This window comes from Cetorhinus maximus, chromosome 35 (genome assembly GCF_964194155.1).
Source record: "Cetorhinus maximus chromosome 35, sCetMax3.hap1.1, whole genome shotgun sequence".
Taxonomy (NCBI): domain Eukaryota; kingdom Metazoa; phylum Chordata; class Chondrichthyes; order Lamniformes; family Cetorhinidae; genus Cetorhinus; species Cetorhinus maximus.
Window position 1 is genome coordinate 10100640 of NC_135913.1, and position 19626 is coordinate 10120265.

Sequence of the window (19626 nt, forward strand, 5' to 3'; positions counted from 1 at the left end):
CCCACCTCGACCACAGGACCCCCCCACTGCGCCAGACCCACCTCGACCTCAGGACACCCCCAACGCCCTGGACCCAACTCGACCTCAGGACCCCCCCAGTGCCCTGGAACCACCTCTTCCTCAGGACCCCCTCACTACCCCAGACACACCTTGACCTCAGGACCCCCCCACCACCTCTGAGCCAACTCGTCCTCAGGAGCCCCCCACAGCCCCGGACCCACCTCGACCTCAGGACCCCCCACCGCCCCGAACACACCTTGACCTCAGGACCCTTCCACTGCCCCACCCCCTTTGATCTCCAGACCCCCTACCACCCGTGTTCACCCTCGGATCTTTGGACAACCCTGAAACTTGGACCTCACCCCCTGATCTTCGAATGCCCCAAACATCAACCCCCGCCCCCTGATCTCCAGGCATCCTCACCCATCCTGACCAACGGAACACCGCCCCACCCCCCCCTCCCCTCTCCCTCCGTATCACAACAGCGACCTGCTGACCACTGGAATCCCCTCCAACATCCGAAACCCCCCCCTGACCTCCCAAGACCCGGAACCAGCCTTCGGATGCCCTCCAGCCTCCACGACTCTGGGACCTCCCCCAAACTCAGGCCGTCAGACGTCCAGAACCACCCCCCCCCCCCCCTCCGCCCCCCCGCACCCCAACCACAACCCCCGCGAAGTCGGACACCCCGAATCCCAAAGCTCCCCACCCCACCAACGGACACCTCCACCCACAGCACTCCCCCCATCCCCACCCCCGGCATCCTCAAGCCTCACCACCACTGCCCGCACTCTGGGTATCCCCAGCCCCCACCCCCCGGAGAACCCCAAAACGTACTACAGCCGGGCACTGCCAACTTGCACCCCCCTTAGACACCACCAAAACCCACACCAGGCACCCCCATGACTCAGCACTACACCCGACCTCCGGTCAACGCCAACCACCCCCAGATACCCTGAACCCCCAGCCAGAAACTGCTGAACCCCACCCCCAGAATCCGGACACCCCCAACACCCAGCCTCCCACGGAGACCCCAAAACCCCAACCTCACCTCGGACACATTCAACCCTGACCCCTCAACCTCAAGACACCCCAATCCCCCTAATCTCCAAAGGCAACCCCCACCCACACAGACACCCCCAATCCCCCAAATCACCTCAGGCACCCCCACCCATAGAGACACACCCAATCCCCCAAATCCCCTTAGGCACCCCCACCCACCCAGACACACCCAATCCCCCAAATCCCCACAGGCACCCCCACCCACCCAGACACCCCCAAATCCCCTCAGGCAACACCCACCCACACAGACACCCCCAATCCCCCAAATCCCCACAGGCACCCCCCACCCACCCAGACAACCCCAATCCCCACCCCTGGGCACACCCAACTCCCAGCCCCAGACACGCCAAGCCCAGAAAACAAACCCCACGCGTAAACACACAGTCCCAAACACCCTCCCCCGGGTCCCAACCCTCACCCCTCCAGACACTGCCAACCCCCCAATCGCCCAGACACCCCCAATACCCCCCAGACACCTTCACTTCCAATACCCACCCGGACACCCCCAACCCCCTCCGTCCAGACACCACCAACCCAGACAACGATCACCACGTGGAAATATCCCCCCCGGGGCCCAACCCTCATCCCTTGAGACACCCAATCCCAGCCCCTTCCCTGCCCAACAACCAGCCGCGCCTCCCCCTCTCCAGATATTGCCGACCGCTAAGCACCACCCCTGATCTCCAGCTACCCCAACCAGTATCCACATTCCCCGACCTCTGGACACCACCAACCTCTACCCCACGACCTCTGGGCACCCCAACTCCTAGGCCCCAACAACCGGACAACCTCAATTCCTATTGCCCCAAACTCCAGGTACCCACAAACCCACCACCCCTGCCCCTCGACCTCCAAACACCGCCAACCCCACCCTCCAGTCCCCAGGACACCCCCAACCCTCTATTCGCACCCCCGGCCTCCGGACACCCCAACCCCCACACCCTTGACTTCCAGACACCCCCCACGCCCACCCGGACACCTCCAACTCCTCACTCTTGCCCAACGCCGAGACCCCCACAAATCCTCACTCTTCCCCCACCCTTTAGGCACCCCAACACCCACCCACCGGTACACCTCAAGCCCCACTGACCAGGACACCCACAAATCCACACCCAACCTCCGGGTGCCCCCAGCCTCCAGGCCCCCTCAAACTCCCCGTCCCCCAACCTCCGGACAGCTGCAAAAACCCCCCTTAACCTCCGGTCACCCCGACCCCTAGCTCAGCCAGAAACTCCCACACCTGAACCCCCACCCCCCGGACCCTCCCGCAACCACACCACCAGGGACTCTCCCGAACCACCACCCCCCGGACTCTCCCGCACCCACCCCCACCCCCCTGGCTCACTCGCACCTCCACCCTTCCGACTTTCCCGCAACCAAACCCCCTGGTCTCTCCCACACACCCACCCCCCAGAACCACCCACAACCCACACCCCGGACTCTCCTGCACCCCCACCCCCGGACTCTCTCACACCGCCTGAACACCTGAAAACCCCAGCGCCGGCCCCTACCCTCAGACACCGGGAAACCCTCCCCTTGGTCCCCACTAGACATTCTGTACCCACTGCACCATGGACGCTTCCCATGCTCACACATGGACAGCACCCCCCCAAACTCGAGACATGAGCATCCCCCCAACCAAACTCCAAACATGAGCATCCTCCCCACCCCCAAACTCTAGACAGGAGCATCCCCCCGCCCTAAAACTCCAGACATGAGCATCCCCCCAACCAAACTCCAAACATGAGCATCCGCCCGACACCCAAACTCTAGACAGGAGCATCCACCCCACCCCCAAACTCCAGACATGAGCGTCCCCCACACCCCCAAACTCCAGACATGAGCGTCCCCCCCACTCCCAAACTCCACACATGAGCAACCCCCCAAACCCCCAACATGACCATCCCCCCACCCCAAAACTCCAGACATGCCCATCCCCCCCACCCCCAAACTCCAGACATGACCATCCCCCCCCACCCCCAAACTCCAGACATGACCATCCCCCCCCACCCCCAAACTCTAGACATGACCATCCCCCCCACCCCCAAACTCCAGACATGACCATCCCCCCCACCCCCAAACTCCAGACATGACCATCCCCCCCACCCCCAAACTCCAGACATGAGCATCCCCCCACCCCCAAACTCCAGACATGACAATCTCCCCCATCCCCAAACTCCAGACATGACCATTCCCACACCCCCAAACTCCAGACATGACCATCCCCCCCACCCCAACCTCCAGACATGACCATCCCCCCCATCCCCAACATCCAGACATGACCATCCCCCCCACCCCCAAACTCCAGACATGACCATCCCCCCCACCCCCAAACTCCAGACATGACCACCCCCCCCTCCCCCAAACTCCAGACCTGAGCATCCCCCCCAGCCCCAAACTCCAGACCTGAGCATCCCCCCCCACCCCCAAACTCCAGACCTGAGCATCCCCCCCCCCAACCTCCAGACATGACCATTCCCCCCACCCCCAAACTCCAGACCTAAGCATCCCCCCCACACCCAAACTCCAGACTTGAGCATCCCCGCCACCCCCAAACTCCAGACCTGAGCATCCCCACCCCCAAACTCCAGACATCAGCATCCCCCCCCAAACTCTAGAGATGAGTATCCCCCCCCCAAACTCCAGACATCAGCATCCCCCCCCAAACTCCAGACATGAGCATCCCTCCCCCAAACTCCAGTCATGAACATCCCCCACCAAAGTCCAGAGATGAACATCCCCCCCCACCCCCAAACTCCAGACATGAGCTTCCCCACCCCCAAACTCCAGACATGAGCTTCCCCCCCACCCCCAAACTCCAGACATGAGTATCCCCCTGACCACCAAACTCCAGACATGAGTATCCCCCTGACCACCAAACTCCAGACATGAACATCCCCCCCACCCCCAAACTCCAGACATGAGCACACCCCCCAAACTCCAGACATGAGCATCCCCAACCCCAAACTCCAGACATGAGCATCCCCCCCACCCCCAAACTCCAGACATGAGCATCCCCCCCACCCCCAAACTCCTGACATGAGCACCCCCCCCCCCCGCAAACTCCGGACATGAGCATCCCCCCCACCCCCAAACTCCTGACATGAGCACTTCCCCCCCCCAAACTCCGGACATGAGCATCCCCCCCACCCCCAAACTCCAGACCTGAGCATCCCCCTCACCTCCAAACTCCAGACATGAGCATCCCCCCCCACCCCTAAACCCCAGATATGAGCATCCGCCCCCCCCGCAAACTCCAGATATGACCATCACCCACACCCCCAAACTCCAGACATGAAATTCCCCCCTCAAACTCCAGACATGAGGAACCCCCCAAACTCCAGACATGAGCAACCCCCCTAACTCCAAACATGAGATCCCCCTCCACTCCCAAACTCCAGACATGAGCATCTACCCCCAAACTCCAGACATGAGCATCTACCCCCAAACTCCAGACATGAGCATCTACCCCCAAACTCCAGACATGAGCATCTACCCCCAAACTCCAGACATAAGCATCTACCCCCAAACTCCAGATATGAGCATCTACCCCAATCTCCAGACATGAGCATCCCCCCAAACTCCAGACATGAGCGTCTACCCCCAAACTCCAGACCTGAGCATCCCCCCCCACCCCCAAACTCCAGACCTGAGCATCCCCCCCCACCCCCAAACTCCAGTCATGACCATTCCCCCCCACCCAAACTCCAGACATGACCATCCCCCCACCCGCAAACTCCAGTCATGACCATTCCCCCCCACCCAAACTCCAGACATGACCATCCCCCCACCCGCAAACTCCAGTCATGACCATTCCCCCCCACCCAAACTCCAGACATGACCATCCCCCCACCCGCAAACTCCAGTCATGACCATTGCCCCCCACCCAAACTCCAGACATGACCATTCCCCCCCCACCCCCCAATTCCTGTCCACTGAGCTTGTCACTGGCCTGTCAATCTCCCTGGCCCTTTAGCCAATCAGCGGGTGTTGTGTAACCGGGGGCGGGGCCTGCGCTGGGCCCGCGAGGAGCCTTTTCCCTTTCCGCCCCGAGCGGCTCTGGGGAGCGGAAGCGGCGACGCGGTTTTGCGGACCCGGTAAGCGGGCGTTTATTTTCAGTGTAAATTCAGCGGGGCAGCAATTTCCGGCGCTAGTTGGAAGTTGGGGCCCAATGTGAATGCGGGAATGGGGGCTGGAGCTGCAGAGACTCCATCCGGAACCGCTCCAGCCGGAGATCCCAGTTTACAACCCACTTCCTGCTCCGCTGGCCGGGGTCTGTTTTACCTGAGAGCCGCTGGGCCGGGGTCAACTCTTTTCTTCTCCGCCGATGCTGCCAGACCTGCTGAGTTGTTTCAGGTGTTTCTGTTTTTGTTTTGGATTTCCAGCATCCGCAGATTTTTGTTTTTATCTGTGTTTTACCTGAGAGGGGCTGCGGGGCGGGGCTAGGGCTGCGGGGCGGGGCCTGGGCTGCGGGGCGGGGCTAGGGCTGCGGGGCGGGGCCTGGGCAGGGCGGCGCGGGGCGGGGCTGGCCTGGGGCGTGGCGTTAGCGCTCTGGGGGCGGGGCAGATGTTGCAATAAAGCGGAGCCTGGGAGAAAAGGCGGGAAGATTTTAAATCGCCTGTAAATAGTTTGCGGGTTTTCAATGTGAGTCCAGGGACTGGGAGGATCCCCTCATCTTCCTGGGACCTTGGAAAGACGGCATTGCCGACATGGCAGCGATTTCCTCACTCAGCCCTGGTTATGTTGTTTGGATTTGTTCCCATTCTTCACCTTGGGCTGGGACACACGATCTTCAGAGCGAGAGTGAAGCTGGGTCTAGGAGGGAAAAGCAGCCTTTCGCCTTTCTCCATTCTCCCCGCCTCTCATTGCTCCATTTTCCTCAGGAGTGGCGCAAATGCGCCCTTTTCTCTCCAAAGTTGCAGGTTAATCCCGGGCCGCTCCTCTATTGAACAATCTGACTTCAATACAAAGCTTTCACTCTCTAGAAATACTGTAAATTCCCCAGAAACACTGACCTTCTCACCGTCATTCACAAAGACCCCATCCCCCATCATCAAATCCCCGCCCAATGGACAGGCTTTGGGGGAGTCGGGAGGCGAGTTACCCGCTGCAGGATTCCCAGCCTCTGACCTGCTCTTGTAGCCACAGTTTTTATTTGGCCGGTGCAGCTCAGTTTCTGGTCAATGGTAAACCCCAGGATGTTGATAGTGGGGGATTCAGTGATGGGAATGCCATTGGACATCAAGAGGCGATGGTTGGATTCCCTCTTGTCGGACATGGTCATTGCCTGACACCTGTGTGGTGTGAATGTTACTTCCACTTGTCAGCTGAAGCCTGGATATTGTCCAGGTCTTGCTGCATTTCGACATGGACTGCATCGGTATCTGAGGAGTCACTAATGGTGCTGAACATTGTGCAATCATCAGCGAACATCCCCACTTCTGATCTTGTGGAAGGAAGGTCATTGAAACAGCTAAGGATGGTTGGGCTGAGGACACGACCCTGAGGAACTCCTGGAGCTGAGATGACTGACCTCCAACAACCATCTTCCTTTGTGCTCGGTATGACTCTAACTAGCAGAGAGTTTTCCCCCTGATTTCCATTGACTCCAGTTTTGCTAGGGCTCCTTGATACTACACTCAGTCAAATGGAGAATTGATCTCAAGGGCAGTCACTCTCATCTCACTGTCATAAGTTTAGGAGCTGAGTGACCCTGGCTGAACCCAAACTGGGTGTCAGTGAGCAGGTTATTGCTAAATAAGTGCTGCATGATAGCACTGTTGATGACTCCTCCTTCTACTTTACTGATGATGGAGAGTAGACTGATGGGGTGGTAATTAGCTGGCTTGGACTTGTCCTGCTCTTTGTGTACAGGACATAACTGGGCAATTTTCCACAAAGCCGGGTAGCTGTAGCTGTTGTAGCTTTACTGGAACAGCTTGGATATGGTGCGGAATATTCTCGAGCACAAATTTTCTGGGCCAGAGTTCTCCACTTACCCCACCTTTGTGTCAGGAAGTGTTTCCTAACTTGCTCTCCTGAATATTGTGACTCTGATAATAGGACAGTTGTCCCCTTGCCCTGGCCTTCCACACCAGTCATTAAAGTTTCTGTCAATTGATCAATTCTTTTCACATTCCTAAGATCCTCAATCAGAGCAGGTAGTTGGCAGGGGGTGGGGTAGGGTGGTGTGGGGTGAATGGGTGGTGCAGGATGGGGAGTTACTTCTGCGCCCGCTCTTTCATATCGCTCCTTCCAGATCATCATAACTCACTGTTTAAAATAAAAACTCATCTCCCTTCTGGTTCCTTTACAAATTACAGATTCCATAAATCTGTCCTCCTGCTTCCGACCCCTCTGCCAGTGGAAACACTTCCTCCCTCACGATCAAAACCTTCCTCATTTTGAACTCCTCTGTTCTATCTCCCTTTAGCCTTCTCTGCTCTAAGGGAAACAGCACCAGTTTTCCCAGGGCTTCACATAACTGACGTTTTTTTAAAAATTCTTTCATGGGATTTGGGAGTCACTGACAAGGGCAGCATCTGTTGCATGTTCCTAAATGCCGTTGACAAGCTGGTGGTTAGCCTCCTTCTTGAAATGTTGCAGTTTATCTTGTCAAGTTTCTCGTTCTTGCTACCATTCTGTTAATTCTGCTCCAGCTCTTTAAGTGCGGGACCTGGAAGCTCTCGCTCAGGCCCAACCTGTGATTGATAAAAATTGAACATAACTTCCTCATTTTTGTCATCTATAACTCTGTTTATAACGTAGAAAAAAAATGTCTCAATATCTGTGTGTGTTTTCTTTGAAGTCTCTTCGGTCCTGCATCACGATTGAAATTGGACCACAAATTCACCGTATTATTTTTAATTCAAAGGGTTGAGAGCATATCTGGCACCAGTAATTGAATAAGTAGAAAGCAATGGGAGAATAAGTTTGCAGATTGATATGGGGAAATGGAGAAGAAAATTATTGTGGATTCAGACATGGGAGGGAGATGGTTTTTGATACTTTCTGTGCTCTGTGGTAAGACATTTCTCTCTCTGTCTTGTTCCAGCTGTTCCCATTTGTACCAGTGGCCTGATTGGCAGAGTCTGTGAACTCGACTGCTGCTGTGACCCCGACTGCTCCTCTAAAGACATCAGTGTCCTTTCTTCCTGTCTGCTGGGCAGTGAACTGTAAGTCTCTGTTAGTGTGTTACTGCATTGGCTCCTGATCTGGCAATGCTGTGATTTTAACACAGGAACATAAGTAGCTGTGGACATAAGCTGTGGACCCTTTGGCCTCTTGAGCCTGCTGCACTATGTCTGATCATAATGACTCTTCTGCCTAACCTCTGCTTTCCTGCCTGCTCCGTATACCCTTCCTTTTATTATTTCATTGGATGTGGGTGTCACTGTCTAGGCAGCATTTTTATTGCCCATCCCCAATTGAGAAGGTGGTGGTGAGGTTCCTTCTTGAACCACCGCTGTCCATGCAAGATCAAACGAGCATCCACAATCTCTGGGGTGGAGAATTCCAAAGATTCACAACGCTGAGTGAATCAGTTCCTCCTTATCTCAGTCCTGAATAATCTGTAATCCCATCTTCTAGATTCCCAGCCATGGGAAACAGCTTTTCAATGTCAACAGGGTCATGCCCCTTCAGATTCTTCTATGTTTCAATGAGATCACCTGTCATTCATCTAAGATTTTAAATTTATTTATTTAATGTTTGTATAATCATAGAGCCAAGCAATAGCTTTTTTAGTGGCTAGACGGAGTTCTTTTAGCCGCCTTCTTGTTTAGTCAGTGGACACTCCTGAAAAATACGAGTCATTGTTTGGACCACACCACAGCACGCTGGATGGTCTTGGCGACCTCACTAATGTTGAGTGCTGCACAGAGCATTGGTCAGTCTAGAAATGGTTTAAGAGACCCACTCTCGGAGCTCAAAGCTGGGTGGATGAGCATTGCATTCTACAACAAGAGTGGTTTCTGATGGATGTTTTCTCCTGCTAATCTTCCTGCCATGGGTCCACAGATGTTACTTCTCGCTGTCGTGTGTTGAACCATATGGGGTGGCGTGATGGAAGGTATACTGCTGGTGGGTTGAGGAAGTTGTTGAATTATAGCATTCTGGGTTAGAGTAGACTTTTGCCAATTGCTTGCCCGTTGCAATTATCCTTCTGATGTTGGGGATGGTGGGGACAGGGGTGCTGCTGTTCAGAGCAGGGAACCAGGGGAGGTGATTTGGTCAAAGAGTCCTGCATGATGTACATTGGTACATTTGTTGTGGTCAGATTGGTATATTACTGGGCCGCAGTATTCTGCAGTTGAGTACATGATGGCAAGAAGAGAGATCCTTAGGATGTTGGCCTGTGATCCCCATGAGGAACTTGTCAGTTTACTGTGAGCCTGTTGCAGGTTATTTTTCTGCTGTCTTGATGATGTGCTGCTTGTATGTAAGACTTCTGTCGAGGATGACGCCGAGATAGAAAAGGTGGCGATTGTTGAGACTCTGGCTGTCCAGGGTGATGTTCAGTTTCCTGTTAGTGCTGGCATTTTTAAACATTCATTCATGGGATGTGGGCTTCGCTGGCTTGGCCAGTATTTATTACCCTTCCCTAATTTCCCTTGAGAAGGTGTGGGGCGCTGCCTTCTTGAACTGCTGCATTCCATGTTGTATATGTGCACCCACAGTGCTGTTCGGAAGGGAGTTCCAGCATTTTGACCCAGTGACAGTGAAGGAACGGTGGCATATTTCCAAGTCAGGATGGTGAGTGACTTGGAGGGGAACTTCCAGCTGGTGGTGTTCCCATCTATCTGCTGCCATTGTCCATCTAGATGGCAATGACTGTGCACTTGGAAGGTGCTGTTGAAGGAGCCTTGGTGAATTCCTGCAGTGCACCTTGTAGATGGTGTACACAGCTGCTACTGTGTGTCAGTGGTGGAGGGCATGAATATTTTTTGGATGTGGTGCCAATCAAGCGGGCTGCTTTGTCCTGGACGGTGTCAAGCTTCTTGGGTGTCCTGGGAGCTGCACTCATCTAGGGAGTATTCCATCACACATTCCTGACTTGTGTCTTGTAGATGGTGGGCAGGCATTGAGGCATCAGAAGGTGAGTTACTAGTCACAGGATTCCAAGCCGCTGACCTGCTCTTGTAGCCATCGTATTTATATGGCTCGTCCAGTTCAGTTTCTGGTCAATGGTAACACTGCCACCCCCCTCCCCCGCACCCCTAGGACGTTGATAGTTGGTGATTACGTGATTGTAATGCCATTAAACGTCAATTAGTTGTGTGGTGTGAGCGTTACTTGCCACTTGTCAGCCCAAGTCTGGATATTGTCCTGCTCTTCCTGCATTTGGACGTGTACTGTACCATTATCGTGAATGGTGCTGAACATTGTGCAATCATCAGCGAACATCCCCACTTCTGGCCTTATCATGGAAGGAAGGTCTGGTTAACCTTTGCTGTACTCCTTCTATCGCAAGAACATCCTTCCTCAGATAAGGAGTCCAAAACTGCACACAATATTCTAAGTGTGGTCTCACCAAGGCCCTGTACAATTGCAGCAATACATTCCTGTTCCTGTACTCGAATCCTCTGGCTATGATGGCCAACACACCATTTGCCTTCTTTACCGCCTGCTGTACCTGCATGCTTACCTTCAGGGACTGGTGTACGAGGACACCCAGGTCTCATTGCACATTCCCCTGTCTCAATTTATAGCCATTCAGATAAGCTGCCTTCCTGTTTTTGCTACCAAAGTGGATAACCTCACATTTATCCACATTATACTGCATCTGCCATGCATTTGCCCACTCACTCAGCTTGTCCAAATCACACTGAAGCAGCTCTGCATCCTCCTCACAGCTCACCCTCCCACCCAGTTTTGTGTCATCTGCAAATATGGAGATATTACATTTAGCTCCCTCATCTAAATCATTAATATATATTGTGAATAGCTGGGGTCCGAGCACCGATTGAGGAGGTGACCAGGTGTGTAGATGAGTTTAGTGCAGTGGATGTAGTTTACATGGATTTCAGCAAAGCCTTTGACAAGGTCCCACATGGGAGACTTATAAAGAAGGCAAATGCACATGGGATACAGGGTAATTTGATAAGGTGGATTCAAAATTGGCTTCGTTGTAGGAGGCAGAGGGTGATGACAGAAGGATGCTTTAGTGACTGGAAGCCAGTGTTCAGTGGCATACCACAGGGATCTGTGCTGGGTCCCCTATTATTCATCATTTATATAAATGATATAGATGACTATGTGGGGAGTAGGATTAGTAAGTTTGCGGATGACACAAAGATTGACCAGGTGGTTAACAGTGAGGTTGAGTGTCCTGGGCTATAGGAAGATATTGACAGGATGGTCAAATGGGCAGATAAGTGGCAGATGGAATTTAACCCTGAAAAGTGTGAGGTGATACACTTTGGAAGGAGTAATTTGACAAGGGAGTATTTAATGAATGGCATGGCACTAGGAAGTTCTGAGGAACAAAGAGACCTTGGTGTGTCTGTCCATAGATCTCTGAAGGCGGAGGGGCATGTTAGTGGGGTGGTGAAAAAGGCATATGGGACACTTGCCTTTATCAACCGAGGCATAGATTACAAAAGTAGGGCGGTCATGTTGGAGTTGTTCAGAACCTTGGTGAGGCCACATCTGGAGTACTATGTGCACTTCTGGTCGCCACATTATAGGAAGGATGTGATTGCACTGGAGGGGGTGCAGATGAGATTCACCAGGATGTTGCCTGGGATTAAATATTTAAGTTAGGAAGAGAGGTTGGATAGACGGGTTGTTTTTGTTGAAGCAGACAAGACTGAGGGGCGACTTGATTGAGGTGTACAAGATTATGAGGGGCATGGGCAGAATAGATAGGGAGCAGCTGTTCCCCTTAGTTGAAGGGTGAGTCATGAGGGGACATAAGTTCAAAGTGAGGGGCAGGAGGTTCAGGGGGATGTGAGGAAAAACGTTCTTACCCAGAGGTTGCTGACGGTCTGGAATGCGCTGCCTGGGAGGGGGCGGGTTGCCTCACAACCTTTAAAAAGTACCTGGATGAGCACTTGGCATGTAATAACATTCAAGGCTATGGGCCAAGTGCTGGTAAATGGGATTAGATAGGTAGGTCAGGTGTTTCTCACGTGTCAGTGCAGACTCGATGGGCCGTAGGGCCTCTTCTGTGCTGTGATTCTTGCCTTTGTTTTTTGCTGTCTTGCCAATTTGTGTCTCTGTCCACCTCATTTTTCTCTCCCGCTGTCTATCTCTGTCGATGTCTCTCTTATCTGAGCCATGTTTATCTCCCATATTTCTCTCTTGTTATATCCCATCCCCCATCGGTCTTCCATGTGTGTGCCTCATTCTCTCTCCCCCCCCGTCACATCTGCCTCTTTCTCTCTGCCCTTTCCTCATTGGTGTATCCATCTTTCACCACTATGCACTTCCTTCTCTGCCCTTTCCTTGCCTTTCAACTGCCCCCGATCTTCCCTGGCTTTGTCTATTCTCTGCATGGCTCCCCATCATATATCTCCTGCTTATCTCTCCATCTATCTCTCTCCAATGCTTCTCTCTTTGTCTCCCTCCATCATTCTCACTCACTCTGGTACATGTTACATCTGTCTGTCTGTCTGTCTGTCTCTCTCTCTCTCTCTCTCTCTCTGTGTGTCGCCCATCCATCTCCCCCATTTGCCTTCGCTTCCTGTCTGTCTCCCCAGTTGACTCCGTCTGATTGTCTCTTTCTGCCCCATCCCCAGGTCTCTCTCTAATCCCTCTGGCTGTTTCCCGTATCTGTTTATCCAGTCTGTCTCCACCGTTCTGCCTCCCTTTCTTTGTTTCCCACCTGCCTGATTCATCCCATCTATCTGCGCCTCTTTCTCTGTCTCCTCCCCAAGTATGACTCCTTCTTGGTTTCTTTCTCTGTCTCTCCTTGCCTGACTCCCCACTATCTCTCTCTCTCTCCCTCCCTAACTCCTGCCTGTTGCCTTCCCTCCTGTTGTGCCCCCCACTTTGTCTCTCTAAGTCTCAGTTTCCATCTTCCTTGTCTCTCTCTGTCTCTTCGGTTTCACGCCCATCTGCCCTGTCAGCTTGCCCCTGGTCTGTCGTTCTTTTTGCCTTCTGTGTCTAACTGCCCCTGTCTGTCGCCATAAGCCTGTCTGTCCCCTTCCCCCAGGATTTCCCTCCACCAGCTGGTCTCCCCACCTCTTAGACTGAGATGTGACAGATTGTTGCCCTGGCAACAGGGGAAATCGCATCGTGAAAATGACTGAAAATGAAAATTAAAATAAACTAAGATCATATATTCGGAGTTTATTTCAGCGGAAGATGAACCCTGAACAGTTAGTTAGCCTTTTTTTAAAATTTAAATTTAACAACGAAGTTGCAATTCCAATATATCTTAGCACACTCGGGGTTTTACAGCAAGTGTTGTCCAGTCATGGAATCACATCTAACAGGAGACATTTTTCTGAACTTTGCAAGCACAGGCTGGTTGAGTAAGGTCAGTAGTCTGCCTGTTATGAACAGCCAGAGAGACTCGCTGTTTGATACGATCTCCAGTTGTTGAGACCACGGCCTACGTACCTGACATCACACTGGAACGGAAATTCATTTGTGTTTTGGGCAGAACGTCTCTTTGGCTTGACGGCAGCATCCTGTTGGTGGAAAATCCTACCCGTGTTGCTACTGCTTGGTAGCAGTGTGAAACGGCTAGCTTCATTTCTTGTTCATACCTATGTTTACATGGCAGTTACTGGGGCACGCTAGGGAATATTAAAATAAGGTGGAGACTTAAAAGAAAAGTCAAAAAGATAGTCTGTTCTTTAAATTGTTCAGTTTACTCCTTGTGGGCCAAGATACTGAGAAGATGTTTCAATTTTCCTGGACCTGAAATGAACTGTCGATTCGAAATGACATGGCAGCATTTCTTCATTCATCCCCGAATTCTTACTCAGAGCACGAAAGAAGGTTTGCAACGTCCCCCTCACCTTCAGATAGGAAAAAGAGGGATAGAGAAAAGAAAGAATTACAGTGCAAAGAGACGACAGAGGAAAGAAATATTGTTTCACGTGGGCTCCAGAGTCCAGAATCAAAGTCTAATGAGGTATTTCTTCACGGAGGTTGGTGAGCTGAAAACTGATGCTGGTTAATTCACATTTCCAGTGATGTTGACTTCACACGATGACACAGGCATGCAGAGATGAATCAGTCTTGTGGGCAATGGTACAATATTTCCAAATGGAAGCAGTGTAGATGGGGCCAGGTGACCAGCCTGGGTCTGAGCACCTTGTCTGTGAGGCTGCTAGTCAGATTGGAAAATGGGAGACTGACTTTGTAGTACAGCAAGGCAATATTACTGGTTCCAGAAACTGGAGGTCCATGTCACATGACTCACACGTCTTCACATTGTCTTTGACAAAGGGTGTGTATCCTTCCTCTGGGTCCCCGAGATTGTTAAATGTCTCAGCCATTAAGAATTGAAAGGAAGGTTGCGGGATCCTTTGTCTCAGCAGATGAGCAGAACCCTGTTGGCCAACCTGGGTTATGAAATGCAGATGGCCTTTTATAGCTCTCTTTGAATTTGGTCCGTGCAGCCCACAGGATTGGGAAGTGTGGCGGTGTTTCTTAGTGGCTCATCAGAGATAATGAGGTGCAAGTTTCTTCGATATTGCCGGGTTGCTCCTTTTGTTTGGGGTCACAGACATACATAAATTCAGCCATTTGTGGTCTTTGTCCATTTTGTTTTTTTTTAGAAACAGCAATGAGCATCACTCTCTACATTTTATAAGGAAAATATGCAGGGTGAGGCCTTAGTCCCTCACCCAGATTAAATGGTACTCTTACCTTTCTCCCCAGTCGATCTATAGAAGCTCTTTGAATTGGAAGGGTTCTCTCTGGTTGGTGCGCTCTCAGTCCTGTGCTGCCGTTCCTCAGTAGTTCCCTAGAACATTACACTGGGTCTCTGGATTACTAGTCCAGCAACAATACCACTACGCCATTACCTCCCCTAAATCCTCTCCACGTTACAGACTGTCTGATCAGCATGGTATCTTGCCTACCTGGGGCCAGGCTTAAGGATGCCAATGAGCAGCAGGGTTATGCTTCCTCCACCTCCAGCATAATGCCATCAATGGAACATACAACTTAGGAGTAGGCCACTCAGTCCCAAGAGAATGCCCACCATTCAAAAGATCATGGCTGATCTGAATGTAACCCAAACTCCTGTCCACCCACGTGAATATTTCACCCCTTTGTTAATCAAGAATTTATCCAGCTCTGCCTTAAAAATATTCAAAGACTCTGCTTCCACCACCTTTTAAGAGAGTTCCAAAGACTCTCAAACCTCAGCAAAATAATTCTCCACATCCCTGTCTTAAATGAGCATCCCCCACCCCCAAACTCCAGACATGAACATTCCCCCACCCCCAAACTCCAGACATGACCATTACCCCCCACCCCCAAACTTCAGACATGACCATTCCCCCCCACCCCCAAACTCCAGACATGACCATCACCCCCACCCTCAAACTCCAGACATGAGCGCCACCCCCACCCCCAAACTCCAGACATGACCATCCCCCCACCCCCAAACTCCAGACATGACCATCCCCTCACCCCCAAACTCCAGACATGACCATTCCCCCCCACTCCCAAACTCCAGACATGACCATTCCCCCCCACCCCCAAACTCCAGACATGACCATTCCCCCCCACCCCCAAACTCCAGACATGACCATTCCCCCCCCACCCCCAAACTCCAGACATGACCATCCCCCCCACCCCTAAACTCCAGACATGCGGGTCGGTGGGGGGTGGGGAGGCGGGGCTGGTTCAGTGGGGGGTGGGGAGGCGGGGCTGGGTCAGTGGGGGGTGGGGAGGCGGGGCTTGGTCGGGGGGGCGGGGGCTGGTTCGGTTGGGGGGGGGGCTGGTTCGGGGAGGGGGGTGACGGGGGCTGGTTCGGGGGGGGTGGTGGGACTGGGTCGGTGGGGGGTGGGCGCGGGCTGGTTCGGTGGAGGGGGGTGGGGCGGACTGGGTCGGTGGGGGGGGCGGGGCTGGGTCGGTGGGGGGTGGGCGGGGGCGGGGCTGGGTCAGTGGGGGGGCGGGGCTGGATCGGTGGGGGGGTCGGGCTAGGGTGGGGGGGGCTGGGTCGGTGTGGGGTGGGGGGCGGGGCTGGGTCGGTGGGGGTGCGGGGCTGGGTCGGTGGGGGGGCGGGGCTGGGTCGGTGGGGGGTGGGGGGGCGGGGCTGGGTCAGTGGGGGTTCGGGGCTGGTTCAGTGGGGAGTGGGCTAGGACAATGCGGGGGCACGGGTGCGGGGCTTGGCCAGTGCGAGGTGGGTGTAATGTGGGTTAAACAGCAGATTAATAAATTTTACATTGTCTCAAACTTCTTTACAAATTAACGTGGAGAATAATTTAATTTGTAATTTGGAGAAAAGACTGATCCAAGACGGAATATTTTTATACTTCTACAGTGAAGAAATGATAAGACACTGGCTGATAGTTTGATTGGGCACAAGGGCATGAGAAGACATGCAGTGAGACACACAAGTGGAGAAAATGCAACAAATTGCATTTGTATAGCACCTTTCATTCTCAAAACATCCCTTGCTGTTTAACAAAAACAGTACAATTCCTTTTTAAAAAGATACCGAGATACTGAAGGAGTACCAGAGCAGGTGACCAAAAACTTTGGTCAGAGAGTTAGTGTTCTTAAGGAGAATTTGAAAAGAGGAGAGAAAAATAACAGAGGCTGAGAGGCTCAGGAAGGGAATTCCAGAGCTCAGAACTTGCCTCCCAGTTCTGGACGATTATCATCAGGATGTGAAACATGTCAGACTTGGAGAGATGGAGGGCAGAGATATCGATGTCTTCCAGAGCTGTTCGAGGTTACATAGATAGGAAGAGAGGGGCCATGGAGAAATCTGAAAAGCTAGGTTGGGGATTTTAAAATGAGATGTTGTGAGACTAGGAGCCAGCGTGGACCAGTAGGCTCAGATGATGGGTAAAAGAGACTTGTTTAGAGTCAGGATACAGGAAGCAGTAATGAAGTAGAGCTGGGTGTCCTCAGCTTACATGTGGAACCAGGTTGCCAAGGGACAGCGTATTGATGAGAAATAGAAGAGGGCCAACGAGACATCATTGGGAGACTCCAGAGATAATGGTGTGGGAGTGGGAAGAGATTCTTTGGCTGCAATTTAATAGATAAGAATTGATCTGGGAACTTTTGCCGCATTTTCACCCAGCTGGGTGACAGCAGAGAGGAGTTGGAGAAGGATGATGTGGTCAACCATGTCAAAGACTGTAGACAGGTTGAGAAGGATGAAAAAGCTTCATTTCTTACTGTCAGAGCCATCTTCAATAAAAGCTGTTTTGGTTGTGTGGAATGGTTTGCACCTTGATTGGAGGGATTCAAATATGGAATTCCAAGAAAGATGGGCATGGATTTTGGAGATAATAACATGTTCAAGGACTTTGAGAGGCAAAAGGAGACTGGAGGGCAGTTGTTTGCAAGGACAAAGGGGCCAAGCGTGGATTTTTTGAGGAGAAGGGTGAGAGCAGGTCGTACATTGTCTAGCAGCCAAAAAACCTACCATTTGTATCACCGTGGCATTTGTGAGATTGTAAAATCCCTAAATATATCCTGCAAATAAATGCTGTGCATCGCCTCACTGTTTGAAGCTGTCAATGTTCTTCTGATTTTAATATATTCATCTAATCCTTGTATTCGTCTAATATTTATTAGAGAACATCCCAATCTGGGAACATCTGTCAGCACCATGGCTGAAGGTTCAAACGAGACAGAATATCCAACAACTACAAAAGGAATGAGAATGGGCACAGGTGGGTTCACAAAATACTTCAGAATAAACTTTCTATGCTAACAGATTGACCATATCTTGTGCAACACCTGCAGCTCAGACAGGAAGAGGGAACAGGACAGGGGCCGAGTAGAAGGAGTTAAATGAGTGACCCTCTAAAGGGACATCACAGTCACAGGTTGAGGGAGCCCCTGAGTACTGGAACTGTTTAGTAGATACCTGGCATTGGTGCCATGCGTGGTCAAATGCTGCCATGATGGCAGAGGCAGTCACCTCACCTCAGATCTAGAATCAGTTGGCTGCTTAAAGAAGAGGGTTCCTGTGTATTGAAGTTTTTATTATAATTTCACTCCTGTAAGGTCTGGCTCCAATCTTTTTTTACTATACTCCCTAGTCATAGAGCCATGGGGAGAATTCCACACCAAGGCAGAGACCCGCACCACCTCCCTGGCTTAAAATTAAGCTGCACCAAGCTCCATGTGACTGGGAGTGTCCGAGCCAAATTAACAGCCATAGGGCCATTAATTGGCTCAGAACAAGACTTAAGCTGTTATCAGAAAGGATGTCCCACCTCCGAGAGCTACCTGATCATAAAATGGCAAGTAGCATTCATGCCGTACAAGTGCCAAGCAATGATGATCTCCAACAAGGTAGAATTTTACCACGTCCACTTGACATTTAATGGCATCACCATCATTGAATCGCTCGCTCTCAACATCCTGGGGGTTACCATTGACCAGTAACTGAACTGGATTAGCCAGATAAATACTGTAGCCACAAGAGCATGTCAGAAGTTGGGAATTATGAGGAGAGTAAGTCACTCCTGTCTTCTCAAAGTCTGCCCACCATCTGCAAAGCACAACTTAGGAGTGCAATGGAATATTCTCTCCTTGCCTAGATGTCTGCAGCTCCAACAACACTCAAAAACCTACAGGATCCAGAACAAAGAGCCCACTTGATCGGCATCCCATCCACCACTTAAAACATTAAAAAAATTATTCTTTCATGGGTTGTGGGCTTCACTGGATAGACCAGCATTTATTACCCATCCCGAGTTCTAAATTGCCCTTGAGATGATGGTGATGAGCTCCCGCCTTGAACTGCTGCAGTCCATATGGCGCAGGTATATCCACAGTGCTGTTAGGGAGGGAGTTCCAGCAACAGTGAAGGAATGGAGTTCTATTTCCAAGCCAAGATGCTGAGTGGTTTGGAGGAGAATATCCACGTGGTGGTGTTCCCACCTATTGCTGCCCTTGCCCTACTAGATGGTAGCGGCCGTGGGTGGGAAGGTGCTGTCTAAGGAGCCTTGGTGAGTTCCAGCAGTGCATCTTGTAGATCGTACACACTGCTGCCACTATGTGTCAGTGGTGGAGGGAGTGAATGTTTGTGGATGGGGTGCCAATCAACCGGGTTGTTTTGTTCTGGATGCTGTCAAACTTAGTGAGTATTCATGGAGCTGCACTCATCCAGGCAAGTGGAGAGTATTCCATCACACAGCTGACTTGTGCCTTGTAGATGGTGGACAGGCTTTGGGGAGTCAGGAGCGGAGTTACTCACTGCAGCATTCCTAGCCTCCGACCTACTCTTGTAGCCACAGTATTTATGTGGCTAGTTCATGTCACTTTCTGGTCAATGGTAACCCCCAGGATGTTGATGATGGAGAATACAGCAATGGTAATGCCATTGAATGTCAAGGGGCGATGGTTAGATCCTCTCTTGCTGGAGATGGTCATTGCCTGGTCCTTGTGTGGCACAAATGTTAC

The 19626-nt window shown here is 51.9% G+C and overlaps 1 protein-coding gene across 1 annotated transcript in view; it reads left to right on the forward strand.

Annotated features, from left to right (window-relative positions):
* The first annotated feature begins 5093 nt into the window (after positions 1 to 5093).
* The window catches only part of LOC144672030 (NACHT, LRR and PYD domains-containing protein 3-like), a 977887-nt gene continuing 963354 nt past the window's right edge, over positions 5094 to 19626 (forward strand). The window contains exons 1-3 of the mRNA XM_078533970.1: positions 5094 to 5159; positions 8117 to 8237; positions 17788 to 17885. Coding sequence (XP_078390096.1) covers positions 17822 to 17885 — 64 coding nt within the window. The 5' untranslated portion in view covers positions 5094 to 5159; positions 8117 to 8237; positions 17788 to 17821. The remainder of the gene's footprint in view (positions 5160 to 8116; positions 8238 to 17787; positions 17886 to 19626) is intronic.